Source organism: Trichosurus vulpecula, chromosome 6 (genome assembly GCF_011100635.1).
Source record: "Trichosurus vulpecula isolate mTriVul1 chromosome 6, mTriVul1.pri, whole genome shotgun sequence".
Classification (NCBI taxonomy): Eukaryota; Metazoa; Chordata; class Mammalia; order Diprotodontia; family Phalangeridae; genus Trichosurus; species Trichosurus vulpecula.
The window spans coordinates 47,840,985-47,867,529 of record NC_050578.1 but is presented as its reverse complement, the minus strand read 5'-3'; the positions used below and the strand labels follow the sequence as shown (position 1 = coordinate 47,867,529).

The 26,545-nt window shown below is 37.1% G+C and overlaps 1 protein-coding gene across 1 annotated transcript in view; it reads right to left on the bottom strand.

Moving 5' to 3' along the window:
- COL25A1 (collagen type XXV alpha 1 chain) overlaps positions 1–26,545 on the bottom strand; it is a 560,431-nt gene that overhangs the window by 184,441 nt on the left and 349,445 nt on the right. Inside the window, exons 6-7 of the mRNA XM_036764944.1 lie at positions 5,161–5,187; positions 4,972–4,998 (exon numbers count right to left, since the gene is read on the bottom strand). Coding sequence (XP_036620839.1) covers positions 4,972–4,998; positions 5,161–5,187 — 54 coding nt within the window. The remainder of the gene's footprint in view (positions 1–4,971; positions 4,999–5,160; positions 5,188–26,545) is intronic.

The window sequence follows — 26,545 nt, the reverse complement described above, 5'->3', positions numbered from 1 at the left end:
AGGTGACTAGGAGCATGATACTGACCTTTAGTTTAGTCTGGAAGAGAGAAGGGTTTGGGGCAAAGACAATTAGCTTTGCTTTGGATCTGTTGAGATGGCTATAGGAAGCCCAGTTGGAGATATCCAAGAGGTCAGGAGATAGACTAGGGCAGAATACATAAATCTGAGAATCACCTACACAGAAATCAGAACTGAACCCATGGAAGCGGATGAGATCACCAAATAAGGTAGTCTAGCAAAATGGAAAGAGGACCCAGGACTCAGTGTTAGGTAGGAGTTTCCTCATCTAGGTATTCCCTCTACCAATGAAATCACACAATGAAATCCCTATCCCTATCCTTAGAAACCTAAGGAAAATAATAGTGATTTGTCTATAGCAACTTAAGTTAAATCAAGTATAAATCTTATGAATGCCAACTATACTTCCTAACTATGCAATGCAAGTTCTGTCATTGGCCCTCTATTTACTCCCTACAATCTTTCCCTAGGTAATTTTCCTCTCTCCCCAAACTTCAACTTCTACTTTGATGTGAATGTCCCCTAAACATATATCACCAGGTCTGACTTCTCTCCTGAATGTTAGTCCTTCATTTCCATCTATCTGCTGGACATGCCAACCTAAATGGTACATGGGCACTTCAAACTTGTAAGTGATAAGAAATAAAAATTGTCACCTTCCTCTTCAAACTAGGTTCTCCTTCTGACTTCCTTCATTTCTTTGGATGGGATGGGGAGGGGACACCATTTTATAAGTCACTAAGGCTCGAAACTCACTCTGCTCATGCCCTACTCCACGATCATCACCCCAGTTGTCTCACTCATAAGTCTTGCCACAAGACCAGAAACTACTGTCTGTAAGGTTTAACTCTTTCATTTCTAAAACTTCTAGCCTAGAGCTCCCCTCTCCTGATTAACAATTGCCTCACCTGCTTACTTTATCAGATTCCAGTCATGCTTTCTTTCACTCCCTACTCTCCAGTCATCTTAGGTTTCATAATGCCACTGTCATAGCCTAGTTGTGTGGATATAAGAAAGCTGCTCAATTTACCAATGACTCAGGCAACCTTCTCAATCGCTGATATGAATTGGCAGATGAGGTTTCCCCACCAGGAATACCCTATACTCATGAAATTATAGGTTGGACCAACAACAAAATAAACAAATAAAATTTACTTCTCATTAACTATTGAATTAAATCCAAATTCACAATCCCAGCATTCAAAGCTTCCCACAATTCAACACCAATCTGCCTTTCCAGTCTTATCTTTTATTATTTCCTTCTCTTACACAGTAGAGCAGGCAATAGTAATACAGACTTGGAAGGGTCCTTAGGAGATATATAGTTCAAAGAATTTTATAGATGATGAAATTGGATAACTTGGTGTAACACACTTTGATTTTTTTCTATCTCTATCTTTCCTCATGCAATCCTTTCTAACTGAAAATACTGTGGCATTTCTATCAGTTGAAAGCTCATTCACCCTTCCAAGCCTAACTCAAATGCTAACTCTTCCATGAAGCCATCTTATATCATTCCAGCCAAAAGTGATCTCTCACTACTTTAAGCACCTATACCACTAACTCATACCAGTATTATCTTACTGTTACTTGCATAAAACACCCTATCTGCCAGCTCTGTACCTTTTCACTGGCTGTTAACCATGACTGGAATAGCCCTCTCAACTAATCCCATGCCACATATTAATGAAGGGATGGATGGATGGACAGATAGATGGATGGATGAATGGAGTGAATGAATGATGAATGCAGAGTGCTTTCTATTCCTTGGACTTTCTTAAAGTCCTCACTAATTTGTTTCACCTATGACTTTCCACTTTCTTTTGAAATGTTTCATAAAGAAAAAGGTGTATGGGGGCACAGTAAGGAAAAGGATGCAATATAGACTTTGCTGTAATGTCCCTTCAGTCATATCCTACTCTCTGTGATCCCATTTGAGGTTTTCTTGGAGTAGTTTGCCATATTCTTCTTCAGCTCATTTTATAGATGAGGAAACAGAGGAAAGAGTTAAATGACTTGCCCAGGGTCATGTAGCTAGTGTCTGAGAGCAGATTAGAACTCAGGTCCTCCTGACTCCAGAGCCTCTATCCACTGTACCATCTATAGCTGCCCTCAAAGTACAGATTGGTAACAAGTTAAAGCTCAGCAAGCAAATGTCACTAGACAATGGAATGAGGTATTAGAAATCAGATGATTGTGTTAAGACAATGCCAGTAAGCCCTGAATAAAGAAATAATAAGCAATGGCATTCGAGTCAGTAAAGGTAAAAAATGTGAAAGACAAAGGCAAAAAAGGAAGAATTGAGGTTGGAAGCCATTCTACTTCATATTCTTAAATAATACATTATTTTGAAACTCTGAAGTTCCCAGAACAAGTAACCTAATTACGTTGAAAGAGACACTTGTATCTACCTCTGGCTTGGGATGAAAAAAGATCAGTAACGATTTGTTTCTTACATTTCAATATATGCAGAGAGAGAAGTCTCTCTAAATTTTATAAATGTGCCTGCAAATCTTAAAATGTTTCCAATTCTGTATAATCTCTTTTTGGTGTGACTGTTTTGTTTACGTAAGTTATAAAAATTTTATTGTCCACCTTAGTTGTCCTGGTATTGATTTCTTCTGTTTCTGAATTCATCAACATCTTGTGACTTATAAAAGCAATATTTATATTGTTTTTAAGAGCATGGATAGATTTTGACCCCCTTCATTTCCTAATCTTCTATCAGTATTTAAGGTTCTGTGATTTCAGCAGTGTGATTATTCCCTCCACCAGTGCAGTTTACAACCTTAATTACCAATATTATAGTAGTTTTCATGAATTGTTGCTGCAAAGCAATGACAGTAACAACATAAAACCACCATCTGGTGGCCAGCTACCTGGGAAGAGTTTCTCTGAACTTCATTAGTCTAATCCTTGCTTGAGAGGCATATAGTTGGTTTGACAGGACCTCAGCCACACGTTGAGCCTAGCTGGCACTAACTTCCAAACCCAGATTTACCTCCATACTACAAAGAGCTGTTGGAGGAGGATTTTAGTGGTTTTACTAATTAAATGTTATGCAAAAGAAGGCTAATTCTATTTGGTACATAGTTTCCTCCAAATCTGGCACCAAGGTACCCAGATTTCTACTCACAAAACCCTCCATGAACTAAGCCATATGCCTCAATACAAAGTGAAAGTCGGGGCAGGGGAAGAAAGATCAATATTTTCCTATTCCCCACCTGAAGCCCTAAAGGATCTTGTGAAAGTTGGCCTATATTAGCATGAAAACTGTCTGAGACCTCTGTGAAATGCTGTCTGGACTCAGCAAAACAGTTCATGAACTCTGGTCAAACTTTCAACGAACCTGACCCCAGCCTTGAGTTTGTAATGCAACCTGATACCAGGTGAGATTTCACATGGCTTCAGGTTTCATTCTGAAAACTTGGCTCAGCTTTCTAATCAATCATCACTCCTTGGAACGATGAAAGCCAACACACCTTTTCTAAAAATGAGCACCGATGACAGCTAAAGCATCGAGCCGCCCCTTAGTTCTGTTTTGCCAAGAGAAGATTGTTCAGAGATAAAACAGTCTTGTCCTTACCTGGAGCAGGAGGGTTGACTGATTCTGATGTAGTGTGAAGAAAGAAATGAATGAGGTGCTGTGTGAAATAATCACCTGGCCCAAGGTAAGTCAACCTAACCTAATCGGAAGGGGTTTTGTATGTGACTCTATTCACATCCACAACAACCAATATCATGTTTAATTATCTTACCCAGGGAGATGTGTTTTTAGCCTGAAGACAATTCTCAGCAAGGGTAACTGCCAGGAGCAGTGGAATATTCAGAGGCAAGATCTCTGCTCTACATTCATAACAGTTAAAGAACAGGAGGGGGGAAACAAGAGGCTGTATAATTCAGTTTGGGAAACACAAGGAGAGGATGGATCAATGAGATTGCAAGCCTCTCAAGTTGGCATCTCTTTAAGCTTTTGCAATAAAACCCTCCAACCCCAGCATAAACCATTTTAGGAATCGTCAATGCACAGGGCATATGGCAGAAACATATTGCTGCTTTCTACCTGAAGCTTTAACTTGCTGTACCATTCCTTTTAAAAAATGACCTTGTCTTCCCCTGCAAGTTTGCTTTTGCTTCTAGTGACATGAGAAAATGGAGCAGCCTGTAACCCAACCAAGGCACTACATCATTAGAACAGTATGTCTGAACATGGGGGTAATGAGGCACAGATGTGAAGTCGGGGAATTGGCACTACCCAAGGTAACAGAGGAATGTTCACCACTGCATTGTAATGGTTAAAAAACCACATTTGAGAAAGAAAAAAAGAAACCCCATTGACAATTTCTTCCACATATATCTAAAGCTAAAGTTATATCTTTTAACTGCTTCTAACATCTCTAGAATAAGAGCAACCACAGTATTATTTATACATAGCACGACATTTAAGAAAGAACACATATTTGCATTTTCTTCATATAATATTTGCAATATATTTATCTCATAATACCTAGAGTTTATGTGAAACCTCAGAGCCAAGCCAATAATAATTGACAGTCTTTGTACTGCAGAAGGCCAAAATTCTTGTATAGACTTTCGTAGAAATGGAAAGGTGGTAGTGTTGTTTTTTTTTAAATTAAAATTGTTCTGGTCTTTACAGAGCAGGGTTCGTTATTGTAAAGCATTCCACTAATAAACCACAAATGAAGATACAGCAATATTATGTATATATACAAGCTGCATCCCTATACACAGACTACCATTACTTAAAATGCTTGCCAAAGCAGTCTCACTTAGAGATGATAAGGCATTCATTCTTGCTAGAAGCTACAAAACATGCAGGGGATACGCAGCTAATAAGCCAGGGTACTTTTTATTAAATTAGTTTAGTGCTAAGAGCTCATTTTCTACTCAGGGTAGGAGGAAACATTTTTTTTTCTTAAAGAAAACGCTTACCCGAGGGCCCTGATCCCCTTGATCTCCCTGCAAAGTGGAAAGATGAGATGATAGTTTTAACACAGCATATGTGTGCTACTATCTCATAATCTCAAATTACAGTATGTCAAGATAAACCAGGTCTAGATCTATGATAACTTGGCTTGTTTTTAATTTGGCTAGAATCATCTATGTCATATATTTACTCACCTTGTCACCTTTGGGACCAGGAGGGCCCTAAAAAGAGAAAGAGAAAGAAGTGAAAATATTATTGAAACTTGAACAGACCACTAACTGGACTGAGGGGTATGTGAGCAAAATACACGGTATTCCTTATCATGGTAACTCCTACAGGAACTAACGATTCTTAAGCCATATTTATGTGCACAACAAAAATTATAGCTAAATGTATCTTTCTGTAATTGTCTTCACTTCTTTTCATCAAAAAGGTTAGTGGAGATTCTAAAAATAAAAATATAGTCTTTTCTGCCTATAAAAACACCAGAAAGCTTGCTTCCCCATTAGTATTTTCTCTCTCAATCTCTCTCTCTCTCTCTCTCTCTCTCTCTCTCTCTCTCTCTCTCTCTCTCTCACACACACACACACACACACACACACACACACACACACACACACACTGACCCTCGTCATAGGGACATTGAATGCCAGAGTAGCCAGGGTGCCACCCTCAGTCATGTGCTGGGATATGGGGAGACAGGGGAGAGAACAAGTATTTATTTATTTACTACTATATGCGAGGCATTGTCATAAGTACTTTACAAATATTATCTCATTTGATCTTATATATACACAAATATGATATATCCCGTGGACATACTTATGTCCAATCAATTCAAGAAACATTTCTTAAGTGCCTACTGGATACAGAGCATGGGGGGAGAGCCAGAGGGAGATAGGTGGGGGAGTTTTAAAATTTAGATAAGATAGATATACATAGTCTTCTGGAACTTATTGGTTTGGTAGGGGGATTTGATAATATGCCAATAATAGTAATATAGAATAATATCAGATAAATGCATTAGATTGCTGCAAAATTCCATGTGAGGTCTAGGAGAGAAGGTCATTTTTACCTGGGAGCAGAAGGGAGGGAGGGGGAGATGGTGGAATTCAATGGGTTGGGAGAAAATAGGGAAGAGAGACTTCAACACTAGGGGAATGGGGGAGGGAGTAAGTGTTTACTAGAGGCACAGTGGGCTTCCAGTCTTCCCCAATTTACCCGCGTACTATGAAGATAAATGAGATAATGTTTAAGTCCTTTTTAAACACAGCAACATAGATTTCTAGATGGAAGGTCACTAAAAAGCCTTCTAAACCAACTTCTTCATTTTACAGTTGAGGCCCTAAAAGTGCCTAAGTGATTTGGTCAAGCTAACATTAATAGGTAGGAAGTGGCAATGCCAAGGTTTCGAACCAGGCAATGCCAAGGTTTTGATACTACTTCAGGCTCTAAAGTTCCATTGTACTATGCTGCCTCTCAATCTTCTTGTGGATAGCAAAATCCAGGTATTACTGTTATTGTTAATAATCCATCAATATTCTAATGATTGGAATTGTTTTTTGTATGGAGATTCCCTGTACCAGTATAGATCATAAACCATTCACAAATTAAGAGATAGTCTTCAAGAGCTGCTGAGTCTTAAAGTTTCATCAGGCCAACTTAATGGCAGGCCTCTTCAACTTTGTCAGGCTGGTCCTTAAACAAGAGACACATGAATAGACTGTTGGTATTGTCTGGCTGCACTTGAAGCTTTTTTATCTGGTAGGGCCTATCAAGAGTTTACATTCTGCTTTCCTAACCTTTGAGAAACCAGGTTAATCTCCACATCATGAGGAAGCACTAGATTGGGGCCTTAGTGTTATTAATAACAATGAAATTATTCCATATACAGAATCATCACAGGTTTAAGCAGGAAAGAAACTTTGCCTTAAATGTCAATGAACTTGAACAGGTATGATAGAGGGGGAAGAAGATTGGATCTGGGTTAAAATTCCAAGTTGGCTACTTACTATCTGTGTGACCTTGGGTAAATCATTTAACCTCTTTCATGTGGAATATGAGGAAGATGGACAAGATGAGTTTTAAGGTCCCTTCCAACTCTAACTATGTGATCTTGTGAGGCCATCAAGTCATCCTTTACATAGACAAAGAGTAAGTGGAGAAGAAAGAAGAGAATCAAATCAGGAAGAATATTCATTTGAGGTTTATATTTGGATAGGCTATCATATGCCCTCTCAATTCACTGGAAAGACCTGATAACTCTATTCCAGGAGGTAACCCACAGACAACTGCACCACGAATGGGGATTAATATTTAGTTAAGAAATACTCCATAATGGGATAATGATCATAATGTGGAACATCAAGTATTTGGTTTATTACCCACAATTCTGAAAGCTTCCTGTTTCTATGCCCTCAAAATGTTACAACTTATTCAGAGCTATTTATTCACCCTTTAGGGGATTCCTATTTTTGAATGTTTTGGAGACTGTACTGTCCCATGACTCACAAAATTTATAACAATACTAGAAGAATAAAGGAATTGTAAAAGACAGGCTTTTGTTTCAGGGAGAGGAGTGAGGTCATCAAAGTGTGTGGTGGGGGAGGGTGGTTAGCAGGATGTAACATATTATAGTCAGGCAGTCAGTAAGCATTTACTGAACATGTACTACATGCCAGGCACTGTACTGAATAAACTCTGGAGATACAAAGAAAGACCAAAGACAGTCACTGTGCTTGAAAAGCTCATATTTTTCTGGAGGAAACAACAAACAAATTTGTACAAATAAACTCTAGACAGAATAAATAGGAAATAATTAACAGAGGGAAGGCACCAGAATTTAAATTAAGAGGAACTAGGAACTTTGCACTCAAAGAATTATTCAGTGATGGAAAGGATGTCATCCAAGAAACATATAAATGAAAAGTAAATAGGGTTGGTCAACCTGGCAAGTATGACAGATGACTAAAGTACAGTTTGTGTGTTCCATTGGCATGTTTGAGATGATAAAAGAAAGCAACAGAAGGTCACAACACGTTGGGTGGACTCCCTCCTCCCAGCATGGCAAACTAGTAGGAACAAACGGACAAGACCTACATATGGGGGACAGGCATGTATGGATTTTGATCTGCATTGCTAGGGGGAGTATTCCCCTCGATAAGATTCAGAGATTCATTTAAATTTTTGAGTACCTGGGTATTTAATTAAATACAATAGATAGCTAGATGGCACAGTGGATAGAGGGCTGGACTTGGAGTCAGGAAGACCTGAGTTCAAATCCATCCTCAAATGCTTAGTAGCTGTGTGCAGCAAGTCACTTAATCTCTCTCTGCCTCAGTTTCCTTATCTGTGAAATGAGGATAAGACTAGCACCTACCTCCTAGGGTTATTGTGAGGATAAAAATATTTGTAAAGAGTGTTGCAAATTTTAAACTATGTAGTTTAGAGAAGTCGTATGTAAAGTAGAAGTAAACTATGTAATTTAGAGGAGGAGGAGGAGGGGAGGAAGAAGAAGAAGAAGAAAGAGGAGGAGGAGGAGAGGGAGGAGGAGGAGAAGAAGAAGAAGGAAGAGGAAGAGGAGGAAGAGAAGAAGGAGGAAGAGAAGAAGAAGGAAGAGGAAGACAGTGAGGGGGAGGGAAGTGAAAGGTACGAGAAGAGAAGAAGAGGAAGAGGAGGAAGAGAAAGAAGGAGGAGGGGGAGGGGAGAGGAAGAGAAAGAGAAAGAAGAGGAAGATATCTGTTAAGTATCTTTTATAAGGAAAGCATTGTAAAAAAAAAAAGAGACTGAAGGTACCAAGATGGTAAAACAACACAGTCCATGCCCTCAGCTAGCTTACCCTAGGATAGATTCACAAGGAGGTGCTAAGTTAGCACATCAAATATCCAGCATCACCAGGGAAGAGGTCTGTTGTATAAGGAAATTTTCTGGGAAAATGAAGTTTGTCTCTTTTAAGCATCAATCGTTTTTTTAAAAAATCTATATTTTAAAAAGGGGACTTAAAATTGGCAAAGTAGAAAAATAGATATTTGTCATGTTTATTGGAAGTTACCATGACAAGGTTAGTTTAAGCCTCTGCTTTCAAATAGACCAATCTTGAGTAAACCAAATAGGGATAAAAAGAGGGTTGGTTACATCCTTTGCTCTCTAGAGCTAGAGAAATGCATCCTTTTTGATGCTGATCACATGGCATCCACGACCTTCTGGAGGAAGGAACCTAAGCAAGCTAGACAGAGTCAACTTCAAGTTCATTGTTAGCAGCACTCTAAGGTGGGGGTTCTTAATCTGAAGTCTATGAAACTAGGGTTGAAGGAGTCTATAGATTTGTTTTTTTAAATTTTTCAATTAGTTATATTAAATTTATAAAATTTAATAAATTAAGTAATCACTCTATTAAATTTTTAAATTAATTTTAATAAAGTAATTAATTAATTTATTAAATTTAAAATGTTTATTTTTAAATTTTGATAACTATATACCAATATAATTGGTTCCCTTGCAATCATATGCATTATGTACCTAAATTCTATGTATTTATTCATTTAAAAATGTGATTCTGAGAAAAGGCCCATAGATTTCACCAGATTGCCAAAAGGGAACTTGACACAAAAAAGATAAGGAAATCCTGCTCTAAGGCTTCTCCAATTCAAGTAGTAACTACATGCATTCAGTGACAAACATTCTAAGCATTTTCCTATTCTCCTGATTTGCTTTTATTTTAAAATTCATTTTCAGCTTTTCCATTACGAATGAAGTTAAATCTCATCATACGTTTTTGGGTCAGAGATTTGGAGCTGGCAGGGACCTTAGAGGTCATTTAATCAAAATCTTATTTTATAGAAACTGAGAAAACTAAGGCCCAGAAGTGATGTGACTGCCCCATCCCACAGCTAGCAATTGGCAAGGAGAGTATTCAAAACCAGATGCTCTGGCTCCAGATCCTCTTTCCAATATGCCATACTGCCTCCCACTCTCTACCCATTGGTTGGAGTAAAACTTAATGGTGATAACATGTAGAAAACAACTATTTTGCTGTCAGAGGAACTAACCATAGTTTTTGTGGAGCAACAGTTCCTAAGCAATTTATGGATATTCATGCATTACCTCAAATTACTGTGGGAAATAAGGTATAATTTTTAAAATGTATATTCATTTTCCCCAAACATCTCAAGTTTTCAAATGAAGCCTGAAATAGTAAGATATTAAACCATGTTTTGACAGTCATGTCAGCAGCTTACCCACAAGTGAAATATATATTCAATTATATATTGTTGTGTCTGTCCTTCATTTTCGAAGAGGACCAGGACATCAGGAAAATGATAACATGACTTGCAGTTGACTTTGATTTGAGTGAGGGAGGGATGTCCAGGATGCAATGGGAGACCTTTTGGGCTAAGGTCTTTTCAGGTTCTCACTTTGAGTGAGGTCATGCCCATTCAGTGAAGAGGCCTCTTTAAGAAGTGAGTCAAGGGATGGCCCCATTAATTAGAAAAAAGAAGAAAAAATCAAACTGGGAGGGGAAGACCCTCAGGGTTGCTGGTCAAAAAAGAAACAGTTACCATCGACATTCACTCTGAGCCAGGAGGGCCCAAAATATAGCCATTAAGTGGAGTTTGGGCAAGAGACCTATTGTGGTCCAATCTATGAGCTAATAATATATACTAATATTTTATACATACATATACATACTGTCATTTCATTTAACTTACATCATCGGGTTAGGTACTATTTCACATAAGCAGATTGTTTAGATAACTGAGGTTTACCCCTTTCAAAGGCCAATCTTTAAAACAAAAATTTTAATGATATAGAATGGAGATATTTTTAAAACTTTTTTAAAAAAATTTCCTGTCTTCTTAAGCAGAGGCTTAAACTAACCTTGTCAAGATAAATAACATCCGTTAATCTTTACAAATATCTATTTTTTCTACTTTGCCAATTTTAGGTCACCTTTTTAAAAACTATACAATCATTTGGAAGAAAAATAAACCATAAAGTCTGAAATTATTTTGGAAAGCTATAATAGATCCATTTCTGATCATTTTCATAATGGACACCCATCTCAATTCTATTAATTATGATGGTTTCCTATCACCTCCAGGATCAAATATAAAATCTTCTTTTTAGTATCCAAAGTCCTTCTTAACCCTAGCCCCATCCCATCTTTTTAGTCTTCTTACCTTACACCCATTGCCAATATACTCTTCAAGCCTCCTTGCTGTTCTTTGATCCAATGGCCTCCTTGCTGTTCCTTGAAGGAGTAACTATCTCTTGATTCTGGGCATTTTTCTTCTGCTTGTCCCCCATTCTTGGAATGCTCTCCCTCTTCATCCTTGCCTACTGACTTCCTTAAAGTACCAAATAAAATCCCACCTTTTATTGGAAGCCTCTTCCATTCCCTCTTAATTCCAGTTCCTTCCTCCAGTTGAGTTATCATCCTGTATATAACTTGTTCATACATAGTTGTATGCATGCTTGTCTTCCCCATTAGACAGTGAGTTTGTGTGTGTGTGTGTGTGTGTGTGTGTGCGCGCGCGCGTGTGTGTGTGTGTGTGTGTGTGTGTGTGTGTGTGTGTGTGTGTAACAAAGAATAGGGGACAGGAAGGGGGAACTTTCTATTTCCAACACTTAGCACAGCCCCTGGTACAGAGTAGGTGCTTAATAAACACTTCTATTCTGACTGAAAATGCATTAGAGAGGTTCAGGAAGTTTCTTCTACCCAACCATCCAATAAGTTTTTAATCAGTTAACAATGGCATCTCTAACGGAAATCTTCCACTGCCCAGAAAACACAAAATGGGGACTTCATTTGAAATGCCTGAGACAATTTAGGATCCCAGATCTGGAATTGGTAGGGACCTAATTCAATCTGCTCATTTTACAGATGAGGCAACTGCTACTGAGAGAAGATATATGATTTATCCAAAGTCATACAGGTAGCACAGGTAGGGTTTGGACCCAGATTCCCTAACTACAAATATTTGATTTTGCTCTCTGTACCACATTGCCCAGATAGTAGCGAGGCAGAATATAATGTCATTTGAGATTATGGCCAGAATATTAAAATTCTGAAGTCTAGTCATCTGAATAACCATATACAAAATATACGAAGGTGGGTGTGTAATTTTGAGTTGGACAGGACTTCTAAGAGATCAGATTTTCCTACATTCCGATGTGAAAATTTCCTTCAAAGGAGCAGGAAGTCATATGCATCTTATAGACTTTGAGGGTTGCCTGGGACACGGAGGAGTAAAGAAATGATAATAACCACAATAATAAAATGATAATAAACATTTATATAGAACTTTAAAGTTTGCAAAGTGCTTTATGTGAGTTACCTCTTCCGATCCTCATAAGGTCAGTGCTATTTGAGGAAACCGATAAAGAGAGAGTCTAAGTAACTTGCCCAGGTTTATCTGGGCGGTATGTATGCATCAGAGGGAAGACTTGAACCCGGGTCTTCCTGCCATCAAGGACTACCCCATGTCACTATCATCCTCACCTCTACTTCTCAGGATCCTCAGTTTCCTCCAAAGTTCAATTCTATTGCCCCTTCCTACAAGCAACCTTTCCTGATCCCTCCCAGGTGTTAATGTCCTGCTCCCAACACACCTTGAATTTGCTCTCTATTTTGTGTACATTTATGGGCACACATTATTCCTCTGGGTGGAATGAAAGTTCCCTAAGGATTTTCATTTTCATCTTGTACTCCTGGTACCTGGAAAAATGCCTAGAATATAGTGGATACTTAACGAATGTTTGTTGATTAATTATGCCTCATTGTCTCATACACAGAATTAATGGCTATTAATCACTAAATATTAACAACTAAAGTCAGAAGACCTAGATTCAAATTCTAGCTTATCATCTGCAAAATGACAATGGTAACACTTGTACTAACTATTTTACAAGGCCATCATGAGGATCAAAATGAGACAATGTATGTAAAACATTTTGCAAACTGCAAAGTACTATAGTTAGGTCCTGATTAGTACAAATAACAAATCCCCTGAAGTGGTCACATGTATTTGAATTCCCACTATTCAAAATTATAATTATGGAAAAGATGGCAATTGAGTCCACTGTGAGTTCAAATTATGCTACCACTTCAGGGGGATTTATTATTTGTACTAATTGGGACCTAAATTTGTGAGATATCATCATTTATAATAATCAAAGCATGATGGTCATGGATCGAATTATTTTTAAGAAGCCCTTAATGCATTTCATCACCAAAGAAAGATGAAATGTTCTGCTGCTCTATAAACCCTGAATGTAACTCAAGGGGATGCAAATTAAATATATGCCATTCACAGAAACATGTCAGATGTCTGATTTTTTTTCATTTTCACTGCAACTCAGAACTCTCAAGTTCAAGTGATCCACCAGTCTTAGCCTCCCTAGTAGCAGAGACCCGAGCACTACCCCACTAGCTTTGAATGTTTGCAAAGTGCTTTATATAGATCATCTTGAGTTGAGTTACATACAACTTGACAAGAATGAATAAAACAAGGTCATAAGATCATAGATCAAGAGGGACTATAAAAATCACTTAGTTTGACTTCTTCATTTACAGATGAGGAAACAAAAGCCCTGAGGATGGATGTGCCCAAGGTCACGTAGTCAAATGGGATTCCAACCCTGGCCCTTCTGGGCTTCATGTTCTTTCTCTTACAACCAGTGGTACAGCAGTAAATGTTTAACAATGAGCTGGGGGTAGAGAATGTACCCATAACACACTTTAAAGTTTAATCGGCATTACTAACATTTTCTCCACCACTTAAGTCTAGACCACTGGTGTCAGACTCAAATGGAGACAGTCGACTAATACATACAATGAGGATCTCTGTGGGTTGTGCATTGACTTAGAAAACCACGTATTAGCATTATTGTACTTTTATTTATTGTATTCATTATTTCCAATTACATTTTAATCTGGTTCTGGTTTCACTCAAGAGCATTGCCCGACTGCATTTGCCTGGCAGGCTGGGTTTTTCCACCTCTGGTCCAGACAATCAGCCCTGATCTGTATCATTTGAGGTATAAATGCTCACAATGAAAATTTAACAATTTGCCTTCTATAGAAGCTAGTTTCAACACATCCCTGAATTACAGCACAATTGCATGTCACTTAAAAGTTTGGGGAAATTGTGGCATGATGTTACTGTTTACTACAAACATGCCTCCTAACAAATTGGGGTCTAAATTCCTGCCTTTCTCTAACTTGTCCAAATATTGTGTGGCAAAAAGATAATTTCCAATCAAATAAATACATTTGATAGAAAACACAGCCTCATTTTTTTTACTGGACATGTCTTCCCTAATTTCACTAGGAATTGATTCAGAGTCAAGGTTGAACTCTGAGAGGACCCTATGTCATACCATTTTCACTACCTAAAATAACCACATGAAACATATAAATATGGATTATAGCATAAGATATTACATGCATGTTGGAAATGGCCACATGTGTGGTCATATATTTCCTTAAAAGTCCTAATGAAAAGACATGAAGTATTTTCAGCATAATGGATTCTTTCTGCATTGTTAGCCATATGTTAATGCTACCTATTATAATACTAACAAAATATTAATGTTAAGATTTTTTACAATCATTCACACATCAGTACAAGGAAAATATGGTCAATAATTTTCATTGAGATATAAAGGAGAAAGTGTAATGCATTAATATTTGGGGCATGATAATGTTTTGTTAAGTCTAACATGATTTATTTAGGATAGAATATATTACCACTTTAATGTGACAGGTCTATTATCCACTGAGAAAAATGCAGACTACTCAGCAGCTTCCTATACAAAAAAAAAAGTTGTTTGAATTTCTTGGATCATGCATGCATTTTCTTCCCTCCCCCAACAATGAGCCTACTGGGATCTGTAAGAGATTGGATTGGAATGCAAACCTGAAATATGGGGATCACTAAAGTGATACACAAGAAGATTAAGACAAAATTAAAAACATATGCAAAAGCATGGGGCAGCAAAATGCTACAAAAACCTATTCAAACATGGCATCTTGTTATAGTCAGATCATTTTTAACAACACAGGAAAAACACAATTTCATTTTTCTCGTTTGGGGGAAGGGGCTTGCAATGATGATGCAGAGAAAGAAGAAAAGACCAAGGGATAGAAAGGATTCCTCAAAAATCTCCATTGTTTTTCAAAAGCCATTGTCAAGTAACACACATGGAAGGAAGACACACGACCATATGGGTAGTTGTCTTGATGGGATTTGTGTGTGGTTTTCCAACTTGCATTTTTTTCCCACTGAGTAATACAAAATTATAGCATGCAGGCTACTTAGGTCCTATCAATTCCTATGGGGATTGCCTTTCCTTTATGTTTAAGAGGCAGCTCCACAAAATATTAACATTTGGGATAAGGGGGAGGGAATATGGGACCTCTATCATTTATATAGAAGAAATGGCTTTACTTTGGAACGACTACCTTTAGTTCATTTTTAAGGCTCCTTGTCTCAGTTTTCCTCTATTGAATAGCTGCTACTGAAGTTTCTTTTGGCTACAAAAAGTGTAGTTTATTTTTGCAAGTAAGCCCTGGAAAGAATATTGCATTTTTGTTTTATAAAGCAATGGATTTATATCAAATTAGATTACTATTGGAAGAGTTCACTTTCTAGTAGTGTGTCTACATCGACTATGAAATATATTTTATAGTTGCTTGGATTCCAATAAATGTAAACCAGGCCATGGGCCAGGCAAAGTAGTCTGCCTTTTTGTTTTTTAGTATAGGTCATGAGTATAGCTACTTGTTTCATTATGTCTCCAAGTTAATATTGGATGTGCCTTTTCTGCAAGGATTACAGTGCTTGGAGTCCTTAGAGACAATTCAGATGGCTACACTTATGGTATTCTGCCAAAGAAATTCAGAATTATCCATTAACGGTAGAGTTCTTCCTCCTTCTATTGCTTTTTTCCTTTGTACTTCTAAGTAATGAACTGATGCACTTTAAATCAAACTATATATGCTTTAAAAAATAAAAATAAAAGCAATGAATTCTCAACAGTAGGATTAGATGTTTATGTAATGAATTTACAAGTCATTACACTCATTTTCCAGTAAGAAATTGTTTCGATGACTACTGCTGTATAATATAGTTTGAGATCTGGTGCTGTAGGCCCTCTTCCTTCATGTTGTTTTTTTCAATGATTCCATTGATATTCTTGACCTTTCATTCCTTAAGAAGAATTTTATTATGTTTTCTAGCTCTATGAAGTAATTCTTTGGTAATTTGGTATGGCACTGAATAAGTAAATCAATTTAGGTTATATTACCATTTTTACTATATTGGTTTGGCCTACCCATGAGAAATTAATATGTCTCCAATTATTTAGATCTGTCTTTTTTATGTGAAAGTGTTCTCTAATTGTGTTCCTATAATTCTTGTGTATGACTTGGCAAGCAGAATCCCAATTATTTTGTGCTGTCCACAATTATTTAAAATGGAATTTCTCTTTCTATCTCTTCTTGCTGTGTTTTGTTGGTAATATATAGAAATGCTGATTTGTGTAGGTTCATTTTATATCCTGTAACTTTGCTAAAATTGTTAATTGTTTTGAATTGTTTTTTTGTTAACTCTCTAGGGTTCTCTAAGTGTACCATCATATCATTTGTGAAGAGTGATAGTTTTGTTTCTTTGTTGCCTAAGCTTCATTTTTTATTTTCTTTTTTCTTGTCATTCCTATAAGCTAGCAGTTCTATTACTATATTGAATAATAATGGTAATAATTAACATCCTTGCTTCACCACTGATCTTATTAGGAAGGCTTCTGGTATATTTCCATTAGATATAATACTTGCTCTTGGTTTTAGAGTAATAAACTTGTGAGTCGTGTTGCATTTGGAGGCTTGGCTGCAGGAAGTGAAAGATTTATTTTCCTACCAGTGGGACATCCTTTTTAGAAGAAAGAATTGTTGTAACAAGTCGATAAGTTAAGGCAACAAACAGATTAAGTGCCTACTATGTGCCAGACACTTTACCATTTTAAGAAAAGCTCCACTTATCCCTATGCTTTCTAGTGTTTTTAATAGGAATGAGTGTTTTATCAAAAGATTTTTTTCCGCATCTATTGATATAATCATATTTTTTGTTGTTTTTGTTATTAATATAGTTATAGTTTTCCTAGTATTAAACAAATCTCAAATTTCTGGATATAAACTCACACTTGGTCATAACATATGATCTTGCCAATATTTTATTTAAAATTTTTGCATCAATATTCATTGGGAAAATTGGTCTGTATTTTTCTCTCTGTGTTTTTGCTCTTCCTGGTTTAGGTATCAAAACCATATTTATGAAGTCATTACATTTGGAAACAAAAGTGTTGACATTTTGTTTAGTTACTGTTCACAAGACAGTATTTAAAGAGTTTTATTTTCCCATTCAGCAAGTAACTCTCATAAGTTCTCAGAGTTGGATGGGACCCCAAAAGCCATCTAGTTCAGCTCATCCCTGACATGAATGCCCTCGACAAAATCCTTGATGAATTTGATCTTCTTTGTACCTAGTTGTTTGCACATTGTATCTATCATTATTCTATAAGCTCCTTGAGAGGAAGGATCATTTTTATCTCTTTGTATTAAGCAAAGTGTCTGGCACATAGTAGGCACTTAATCTATTTGTTGCCTTAACTTTCATTATATGTTTCATTATAGCAACAATTGTTTCTTCTAAGAAGGATGTCCCACTGGTAGGAAAATAAATCTTCCACTTCCTGCAGCCAAGCCTCCAAATGCATCACAACTCACAAGTTTATTACTCTTAATATGTTGGTAGTAGCATTGCTGTAAAATGGAAAAAACAAACACTTGAACCTGGCAGGTAAATGATGCTCTAAATATAATTCCTTACAGTTATCAGTCACATACAACTGAAACACTTTTTAGGTACTAGGCTGTAATGGCGTGTTTCTAAGAACAAACATCATTAATTATCAGGCAGAAAAGTGGCTTTCCTTTCAAAGAAGCTTTTAGTCATTCTGCCAACACTATCCTGAGTGCTGGGGAAGTAGACAACATAGCTTTCACAGAATCAACCCTGTATCTGACCATAAATTCCCCTGTGCTGCAACACTGAGAGCAATCTAGTATCTTCTCGAAGACTACAATTGAGAGAAAAGCCCCCAATAGGGCATCAAAAAACAACCCAATTCACCTGAGGACAATTTCCATTGTGGTGAAGGGCTGGTTTAGGTTTTTTTAAAATCTCAACTCAATCTGCATCTTTCATCTCTGGCCTCTACTTCTGGATTTTCTGGCCCAAAACAGATCTAAATATCCCTTGCTTGTTGCCCAGTGGGGCAAGAGCAGACCAAAAGAAAAAAGAAAGGTCCTTGTTCAGTTTCCAAAATACAAGATAATAGCATGCATGGTGGCTATTATCTTTTCAATGGTTCTATCTTCATGTAATCCCCAAAAATACAGATCAGTATAGAAGACAGCCAGATAAGATTAATTTCAACATATCACTGAAGAATCATCTTTCCAAATTTGCTTTCATAACCTGTGAAAAAGAGGTAGTCTATGAAACGTTAATTTTAAAGATAAATACAAACTCTCTTTCCTCCTTCCTCTTGTTCTCCTTTATACCTTAGCTTCTTTCAACACTCATTTCATTGTGTTTTTTTCCTACCCATTTCCCTACATCTTTCTGATGTAATTTATTCAATTCTCTGCATTCTAAATGCCTCAATTCCCCCACTACACCTTACTCATTATTTCTTCCTTTTATCACTTTTTCTCCATCAACACCTTAGATGTGCTCCTCTAGTTTCATAATTACCAATAGTCCAGACAATGAACTTGGAATCAGAAGACTTGGATTTAGCCTTATCTCTTCCAATAACTTTCTGTGTGATTCTGGGAAAGTCACATCCTCGCTAGGCCTTAGTGTCTAATTCATAAAACTAAGGAGTTAAGTAGCTCTTGTAACACAAATCTCCAAATTGAGCTGCTTAGAACCTCTACTTCTTACGTAAAATGACTTTTGGTTTCTATTTTTTAAAGACATATGTAACCAGATTAACAAGTCTTTACAAACAGAAACCAAGATTTTCTTTAGACACTGTAAGCAGTCATGCAAATAAAGGCTATAAACTTGAGACAAATTGACAATTTAAGTTCAGGAGGTAGAGCTGAGATCTAAGGTCACTCTAACTCTATGATTTCAAGATTTATGGCAGCATCTTCCTAGCTCATCATCCTTCTTCCAGTCTCCACTGCAATTCATCCCAAACACAGCAGCCAGAATAATTTAATTTAAACACTGTTTTAATCATGTCACTCCCTTGCTCAAGAACTATGTTCCCTTACTTTTGGGTAAAGTCAATTGGGTGCCTCTCTCTTAAGTTATTAAAGCTTCTAAGCATCCTAAGGCTCTAGCAAAGAACATTTTTCTTAACTTCCCCATCTTAGTCAGGCCTCCTTAATAAACTAACCTAAATCTATCTCCCTTTTAACTATCATGTTGTGGGGAGGGCAGAAATAAACCTTATTAATTTGAATGGAATTTGGGCAATTGATAATGGTTAGGCTAAAATTTAGCGTCTTACCATCTATTTTTTAAGTTTGCTTTGCAGATTATTATTGCAAACAAGATTACAAGGGAGAGGGATGTTGAATATCCTCAAGGAAACAAACTTTAAGTTGACATTCATGCACAAAAGAACACTTTTCTGTTTATGGCTTTAACTTCTTGGTTCTAGATATGCCCCCTCCTTGGAAGACACTGCCCTGAATTACCCTGGCAAGATAACTTCCAGGTACCATTATCATACAGCGGAAGGTTCTTCTCTGATTTCTTGTTCCTGTGATGTAAGTATTAGGAGAATCGACTCTGAGTGAAGATGTTTTTCCCTATAAAACTTATAGTATGGAGGTGATGGTAAAGCCATTGGCACACCCAGAAGAGGAGGAAAGAGTAAAGGAAAGCTGACCAAGACAAAACCAGGTCAACCTCTGTGTAGCACCATTGTTGACCTCCTTCTTACCCTTCCCTGAAGATCATCACACCCAAAGTCCAGTGAGCATTCTGGTCATAGCCCTCTCTTCCTTGTGCTGTCCAGGACATGCAGGTCCTATCTGAGCACCGTCCTACTGAGATTGGGGGTATATGGGAGTAGAATTTAAGCTGCTCTGATTGCAACCTTCCCTTGTCACACTGTCTCCTAGGTGTCTCCTTGTTCAAGTTAAAACACATTATAATCAAGTTCTAAGTATTTACTGATTTAAGTAATTAAACTTTAAGTATTTTCTGGCTAGCCTGATTTGTTTGAGAAACAGATGGGGCCAATACTGCAATTGACTGGGACATGTTAGTCTTCCTTATTTGAACAGAGAATTTAAAAAATTTCAATCTCAGAATGGGAAAGGACCTAGGCAGTCCTCTAATCCTTAGATAAAGAATTAATGCACCACCTATGACTTTTATCTATTAGTTAAATAAGTCTAGCAATAGTATTCCTTAGAACTAAATAACAACAGCACTTCCTGCTGTCAGTATGTTTCTTATACTAACGGCATTTCTTGCCAAATATCTGTAACAAGGAATTTTCACTAAAGTAAGGGTTCTTTATCTTTTTTGTGTGGTCATAGACCCTGTGGCCACAGCCTGGCAAAACCTATGGAGCTCTTCTCAGAATCATGTGCCTAAATGCATAAAATCATATGCATAGGACTACAAAGGAAATATTGTAATTAAGAGGTAATTTTGTTTCCCACCAAGTTTAAGTGACCTCCTGAAATCTGGTTTGGGCCCAGGAACCCCAATTTAAGAACTCCCACGCTAGTGTTTACTGACCTTTGCCTCAATCATTCTGATTTACTAAAGATGTATCGCATGTTTATTATTGTTGTAATCTATGCTTTCTAAGCAAAGAAAGGAAGAAAACGAAAACATGCCAAAAATTAGCAACTGATGTTGCAGAGTGTCTGGCATTGAAGACAAATTGCTGTGAAATAAAACATCTTTTATATAAATCGGAGACTTAGTTTCAGAACTACAGAATTCATGGACAATGGTCCTGATATGGAGTTCATAGGCAAACATCAAATATGAACTGCTTGATGGTGACATGCCTACAATCTTAGCTAAGTTATCTGGCATTTGGTTAGTGGCCCCCACCTTTGGCTTTCTGAGTAGCTTGAGCATAAGTCTTTTAAAGTTATGTGACTATATTTTTGTTTTAGTTTAACAAAGCTATTTTCAGGAAAGAACTTTGTGCAATCCTTTAATCACTGAGTGTGAACTACACTTTCTCTCAATCAATAAACATTTATTAAGTACCTAATATATGCCAGGCGTATAGCTACGTATTTCAGTAGATAGAGTACCAGGCCTAGAATCAGGAAGACCTAAGTTCAAATCTGTGCTCAGACACTTAATAGCTGTGTGGCCCTGGAAAGGAACTTAGCCCTGTTTTCCTCAGTGCCCTCATCTGCAAAATGAGCTAAAGAAGGAAATGGCAAAACACTCCAGTATCTTTGCCAAGAAAACCCCACGAACAGCATTGGTTTGCTGTAGTCCACAGGGTCATGAACAGTTGGACACAACTAAACAACAACAACATGCCAGGCACTAGGCTAATCTCTGGGAAGAGAAAAGGAGGCAAATGACTGCCCTTGCCCTCAAGGAACTTACAATCTAATGGGGGAGATAACATTCAAATATATACAAAGCAAGCTACATACTCAAGAAATCAATCATTAACAGAGGGAAAGCACTGGAATTAAAAGGAATTGGGCAAGGCTTCCTGCCCAGGGTAAGGTTTTAATTGGGATTTAAAGAAAGCCAGAGAGGTCAATAGAGAGGAAGAAGAGAGTGTTCCAGACTTGGTGGACAGCCGTCGAGCACGTCCAGGGCCAAGAGACAGAGTGTTTTATTCATGGAACAACAAATAAGCTAGTATCATGTGTCAGAGAACCAGGTGTAAGTAAGAAGACTGGAAAGATAGGAGAGGGCTGGGTTATGAAGAGCTTTGAATGCCAGAGTGTTTTGTATTTGATCCTAGCAGCCATAAGAAGCCAATGGAATCTATTGAATAGAGGATTGACAAGGTCAGCTACATTTAAATTGCTTTTAAGCTGAAGATAACACCTTGTTTTATACTGTAGAAGTCCCACAAACATACATGTATTCACACTATTTTGTTCCTTGATCACAGAAGCCCTCGATGTCTTCTGAAACCCTGTGTAGGTCTCTTTTAAGCATGTGAATCATGTGTTCATTAAAAAAGTATAAGGGAATAAAAGCATTGTATGCAAATTCCATTGCATGGACCTTATTTTACTCATCAAAAATGAATCTTTTGGTTTTGTGAAAGGTTTTACACCTATAAAGGAAGTTTTTAAAAAGCAAATTTATATCCCTCCATATAAACTCTTTCTGAGTTTATGTACTAACCTATAGTGGGATGCAGATGTAAATGTGACATTTTTCTGTTCACATCAAAAAAGAAACAAAAGATCAAATGTAAATGAAGTCTTTGCTTGGATAGTAAACACCCATCAAATTAATTGGACAGCTGGTTAAATATACAGATAAAAGCTGGTTTGTTGGACCAGTCTTGGAGAACTTGGAATAATTTTTTCCGTAAAGTTAGTGTTATCAACTATAGTTGAGTTTCCTCTCAAAATTATGGTTTAATTTAGTTTGGTTGCATGGCATTGATTTACACGTTGACTAACCAGGAAATTTTCTGTGTATTCATTTTTTGAAAAGGAGTTCTTCTGAGTTTGGAAGCCCGTTATTTAAGTTCATCACCTTTTTTCTTTTTCTTTCTTTTACAACTGGAGAGAACTAGGAAAATCAATTTAACTTGGAAAAGAAAAAAATGTATCACAGTACAGAGTTGATATGAATTATATGACATTTTCCTATAACTTGTGAGACTTTAGGCCAAACTAAAAACCACCAGCCTATATAGGCAGCCTATAAAACCCTAATTAACTACAAGGTTAAAGGACTATGGTAGGCAATTGGATGTATAGCTTATTGAGCTGATCCAACAATAGGTAAATTTTGGATAGTCACTAAGGATTGATGGGCAGGTAGGTATACAGTGGAGAAAATACAGGGCCTGGAGTCAGTAGGATCTGGGTTCAAGCTGTGTCACCCTGGGCAAGTCACTTAACTCTATTTGCCTCAGTTCCTCCATCTATAAAATGAGGTGGAGAAGGATATAGCAAACCATTTTTTTAGGCAATTGGGGTTAGGGGACTTGATTAGTTTCAGTCGCATAGTTAAGTGTCTGAGGCTGGATTTGAATTTAATATCTTATGAACCTTAGTATCTTTGCCAAGAAAACCTCAAGTGGGGTCATGAAGAGTTGGACACAACTGAACAACGACAACAGATTGACATTGAGCTTGGAACCATATTTCAAAAAGAAGAACGCTGAAATACAATGGATAGAGTGATGGGGCTGGAAGTCAGAAAGGCCTATGTTCAAATCCCTCCCCTCATACTTACTATGCACACTTACCTTAGCACAACTTGCCAAGCTCTATGTCCCAAGCAACTCCCAAGGACAAAATCCACCATGTCAACATTGATGGAAAGAGCTCCTCACACTGATAAAATCACAGATCCTTTGTGCAAACATAAGGTCACCACAGGATCATAGATTTAAAGAGATTTTGGAGATTATCTAGTCCAGTCCCCTAATTTAACAAATGAGGAAATCAAGGCCAAGAAAGGGGGAACAACTTGAATAAGATCACATAGGCATTAAGTAGTAGAGCTAAAATTTAAAGCCAGGTCCTCTGACTTCAAATGCTAAGCTTTTTTTCACTATACCATAATCTCCTATTGTATGAGTCATATGTTTAGTCATATAAAACCATCATTCATGGAAATGTTTCCATGGGAAAATTAATTGCAACTTGGAATGCCAAGAACATAGTCACACACAAACCTTTATGTGTATATGTAAACATATGTGTTTGTACATATTATATATACACTTATATATCACACAATTGACATATTCTCCTTTCTCTTCTTGGTTTCATATACCTGGGGAGGTGTGGGAGGGTGAGATATGGAGAAGAACAGGGAAGAAGAGGTACCTATCTTACATATAAATAAGATGGAAACTTCTGAGAACTGAGGGAACGGACAAGGAAGTCTCAAATAAACCGAAACTCAATAACTTATTAAAAACCTAAGTATGAGAATTTTATAAAAATAAGGAGCTTGAAAAATTCTTCCTTCAGAAAAAAAGAAATGGGCGTACTGCTTATGGAACAAAAATAAATCCACTTTGGATTTGGAGTCAACACTGCCCGTAAATTTTATGCAGTGGGAAACTTTTGGGAAAAGTGTTCATAGTATATATTACTGAGAGCATTTTTTATTGAGCCAAACAAAAGAAAAAGGAAATTTTAAATGAAACCTGATCAAATAACAAAAACATTTCAACAGTTGAAAAACCCCATAAAAGGTAAAAATATCCAGGCTTCACTTTTAAATATAGGTGAAGTTTTTCAGTCACTGTAGGCAAGCCTTATAGATCTGTGTATTAATCAAATGTAGTATGTACTTTTGATAAATTTTCTCCAGAAAAGTTGACTTTAAGCCAAGTGTTAATGCGAAATATTATGTAGTGGTATAAATTAGTTTGGTTGTATGCACTGATTTACACACTGACAAACTAGGAAACTTATTATGTGTTTATTTTATGAAGGGGAGTTCTTTTGAGTCAAGAAGCCTATTATTTAAATTCATCACATCTTTTTAAATGACTGAAGAGAATCACTTTAACTTGGAAAAGAAAAATGTATAGCGGTATAGAGCTGATATAAATTATAAGACATTTTTTCCTATAACTTGTGAGACTTTGGGCCATACTAAAAACCATAAGTAATTTGACGGATCCATGATTTCAATGTGGGCACACCTTCTAATGGTACAGATTGCAATCCATTCATACTTCTTCATCCTATACGACTCTTTCCCTTTTCCTCACTTAAAACCTCCACTGAAGCTCCACTCAATATTGCAGAGGTGTTGGTTTTATGACACACTGGAGGTGCCAGCATAGCACCTGAGCTGTCCAGCCTGACACATGTCCCTTTCTTTTCCATTCATATAATGTCCTGCGTGGTATCTTTTATTATACCATCTTTTCATTTAAATCATCCTTGGTGATGGGCTACAATTGATTTATACCCTTCATCTTTCTCTCCACTGCTGAGTGGGTCACCTGCAATCTTGATTCTTTAGCGATTACTCTATTCACTGATTTGCAGCCATGTAGTATAATGGTATTTAAGAGAACCACTTGTCATTATTAAAAGCACGTTGTAGTTTTTCAAAGGCAGTTCAGCCTGCTTTCATCCCACTCCCTTATACCTAGACCAAGCTTAATGTCAATCTGTAGTGACTATCCAAAATCTACCTATTGTTGGACCAGCTTAATGAATTATCCATCCAAATGCCTACCATAGTCTAGACAAAAGCCTTTTTTAATCCAGTTGGGGGAGTTTTTATTTCATTCTGAAGGCAAGAAAGAGTCATTGAAGATTTTGTACAAGGGGGAACCTATGCTTCAGGAATATCAACTTGGTAGCTATGTGGCAGATGGCATTAGAGGGACTAAAGCCTTGTGAGAGGTGATAAAGATTCCTACTAGGAAGGTGACCAGGTGAGTGGAGAGAAGGGGACAGGTGAGAGAGATATTGACATGCTCAAATTAATAAGACTTAGCACCTGACTAGATATGAAGGGTGACAGAAAGAGAGAAGAGTGTAGGCCAATGTCTCCCACTGTGAATCTGGGAAACTGGAAGTATGGCACTGATTTCAACAGAAATCAGGAAGTGCAGAAAAAGAGTAAGTATGGGGTAGGAAATTAGTTTGGTGGGTTGCCCATAGCCATCCATGTAGTATGGGTCAGAGATAGGACAGAAACCCACATCTTTCTGAAGCCAAGGCTGATTATGCCACACTGCCTCATGTCCAACGATTATGTGTATCACTTAATAGTATTATGTTACAGGACAATTTATATTCATCACTATTTCCTACTAATTCGTAATATTTTAAAGCTTATATGAGGCCTCTTTTTGTTTTTGTTTTTTTTCTCCTTTTACACTCATTCCTCTGATGTGCTAAATTTTCTCAATCTGTTTCTTGAATTTACATTTCTTTCAGTATAATTCATATCTTTCACAGTAGAAATGTACTGATAATATAGAAAATAATTAGGTTCTTGTGTATAATTAATCAAAAGTAGCCTAGTAGGACTAGATTTGAAGTCACCGGTCTGCACAGATTTACAGCAACATTATTAGCATGTGATTAATAAACAGCTAATGCAAACCAGCTCATGGTCCATGTTTGCTAAGTTCTTCTATCTCACTTTCAAGTTCCGTGGCAATGTTTCAAACCCGTTAAGAGTCCTGCTTTATTTGCTTGTACATTGTTAAACTCACCATCTGGTCAGACAGCTGATGTAACTGAAAGGGCTGGGAGGGGCCCCAGGCTTCCCTCCTAGGAAATATTTGTTCTACCATGTTGTGTAATGATTACCAGTAAATAGCTAT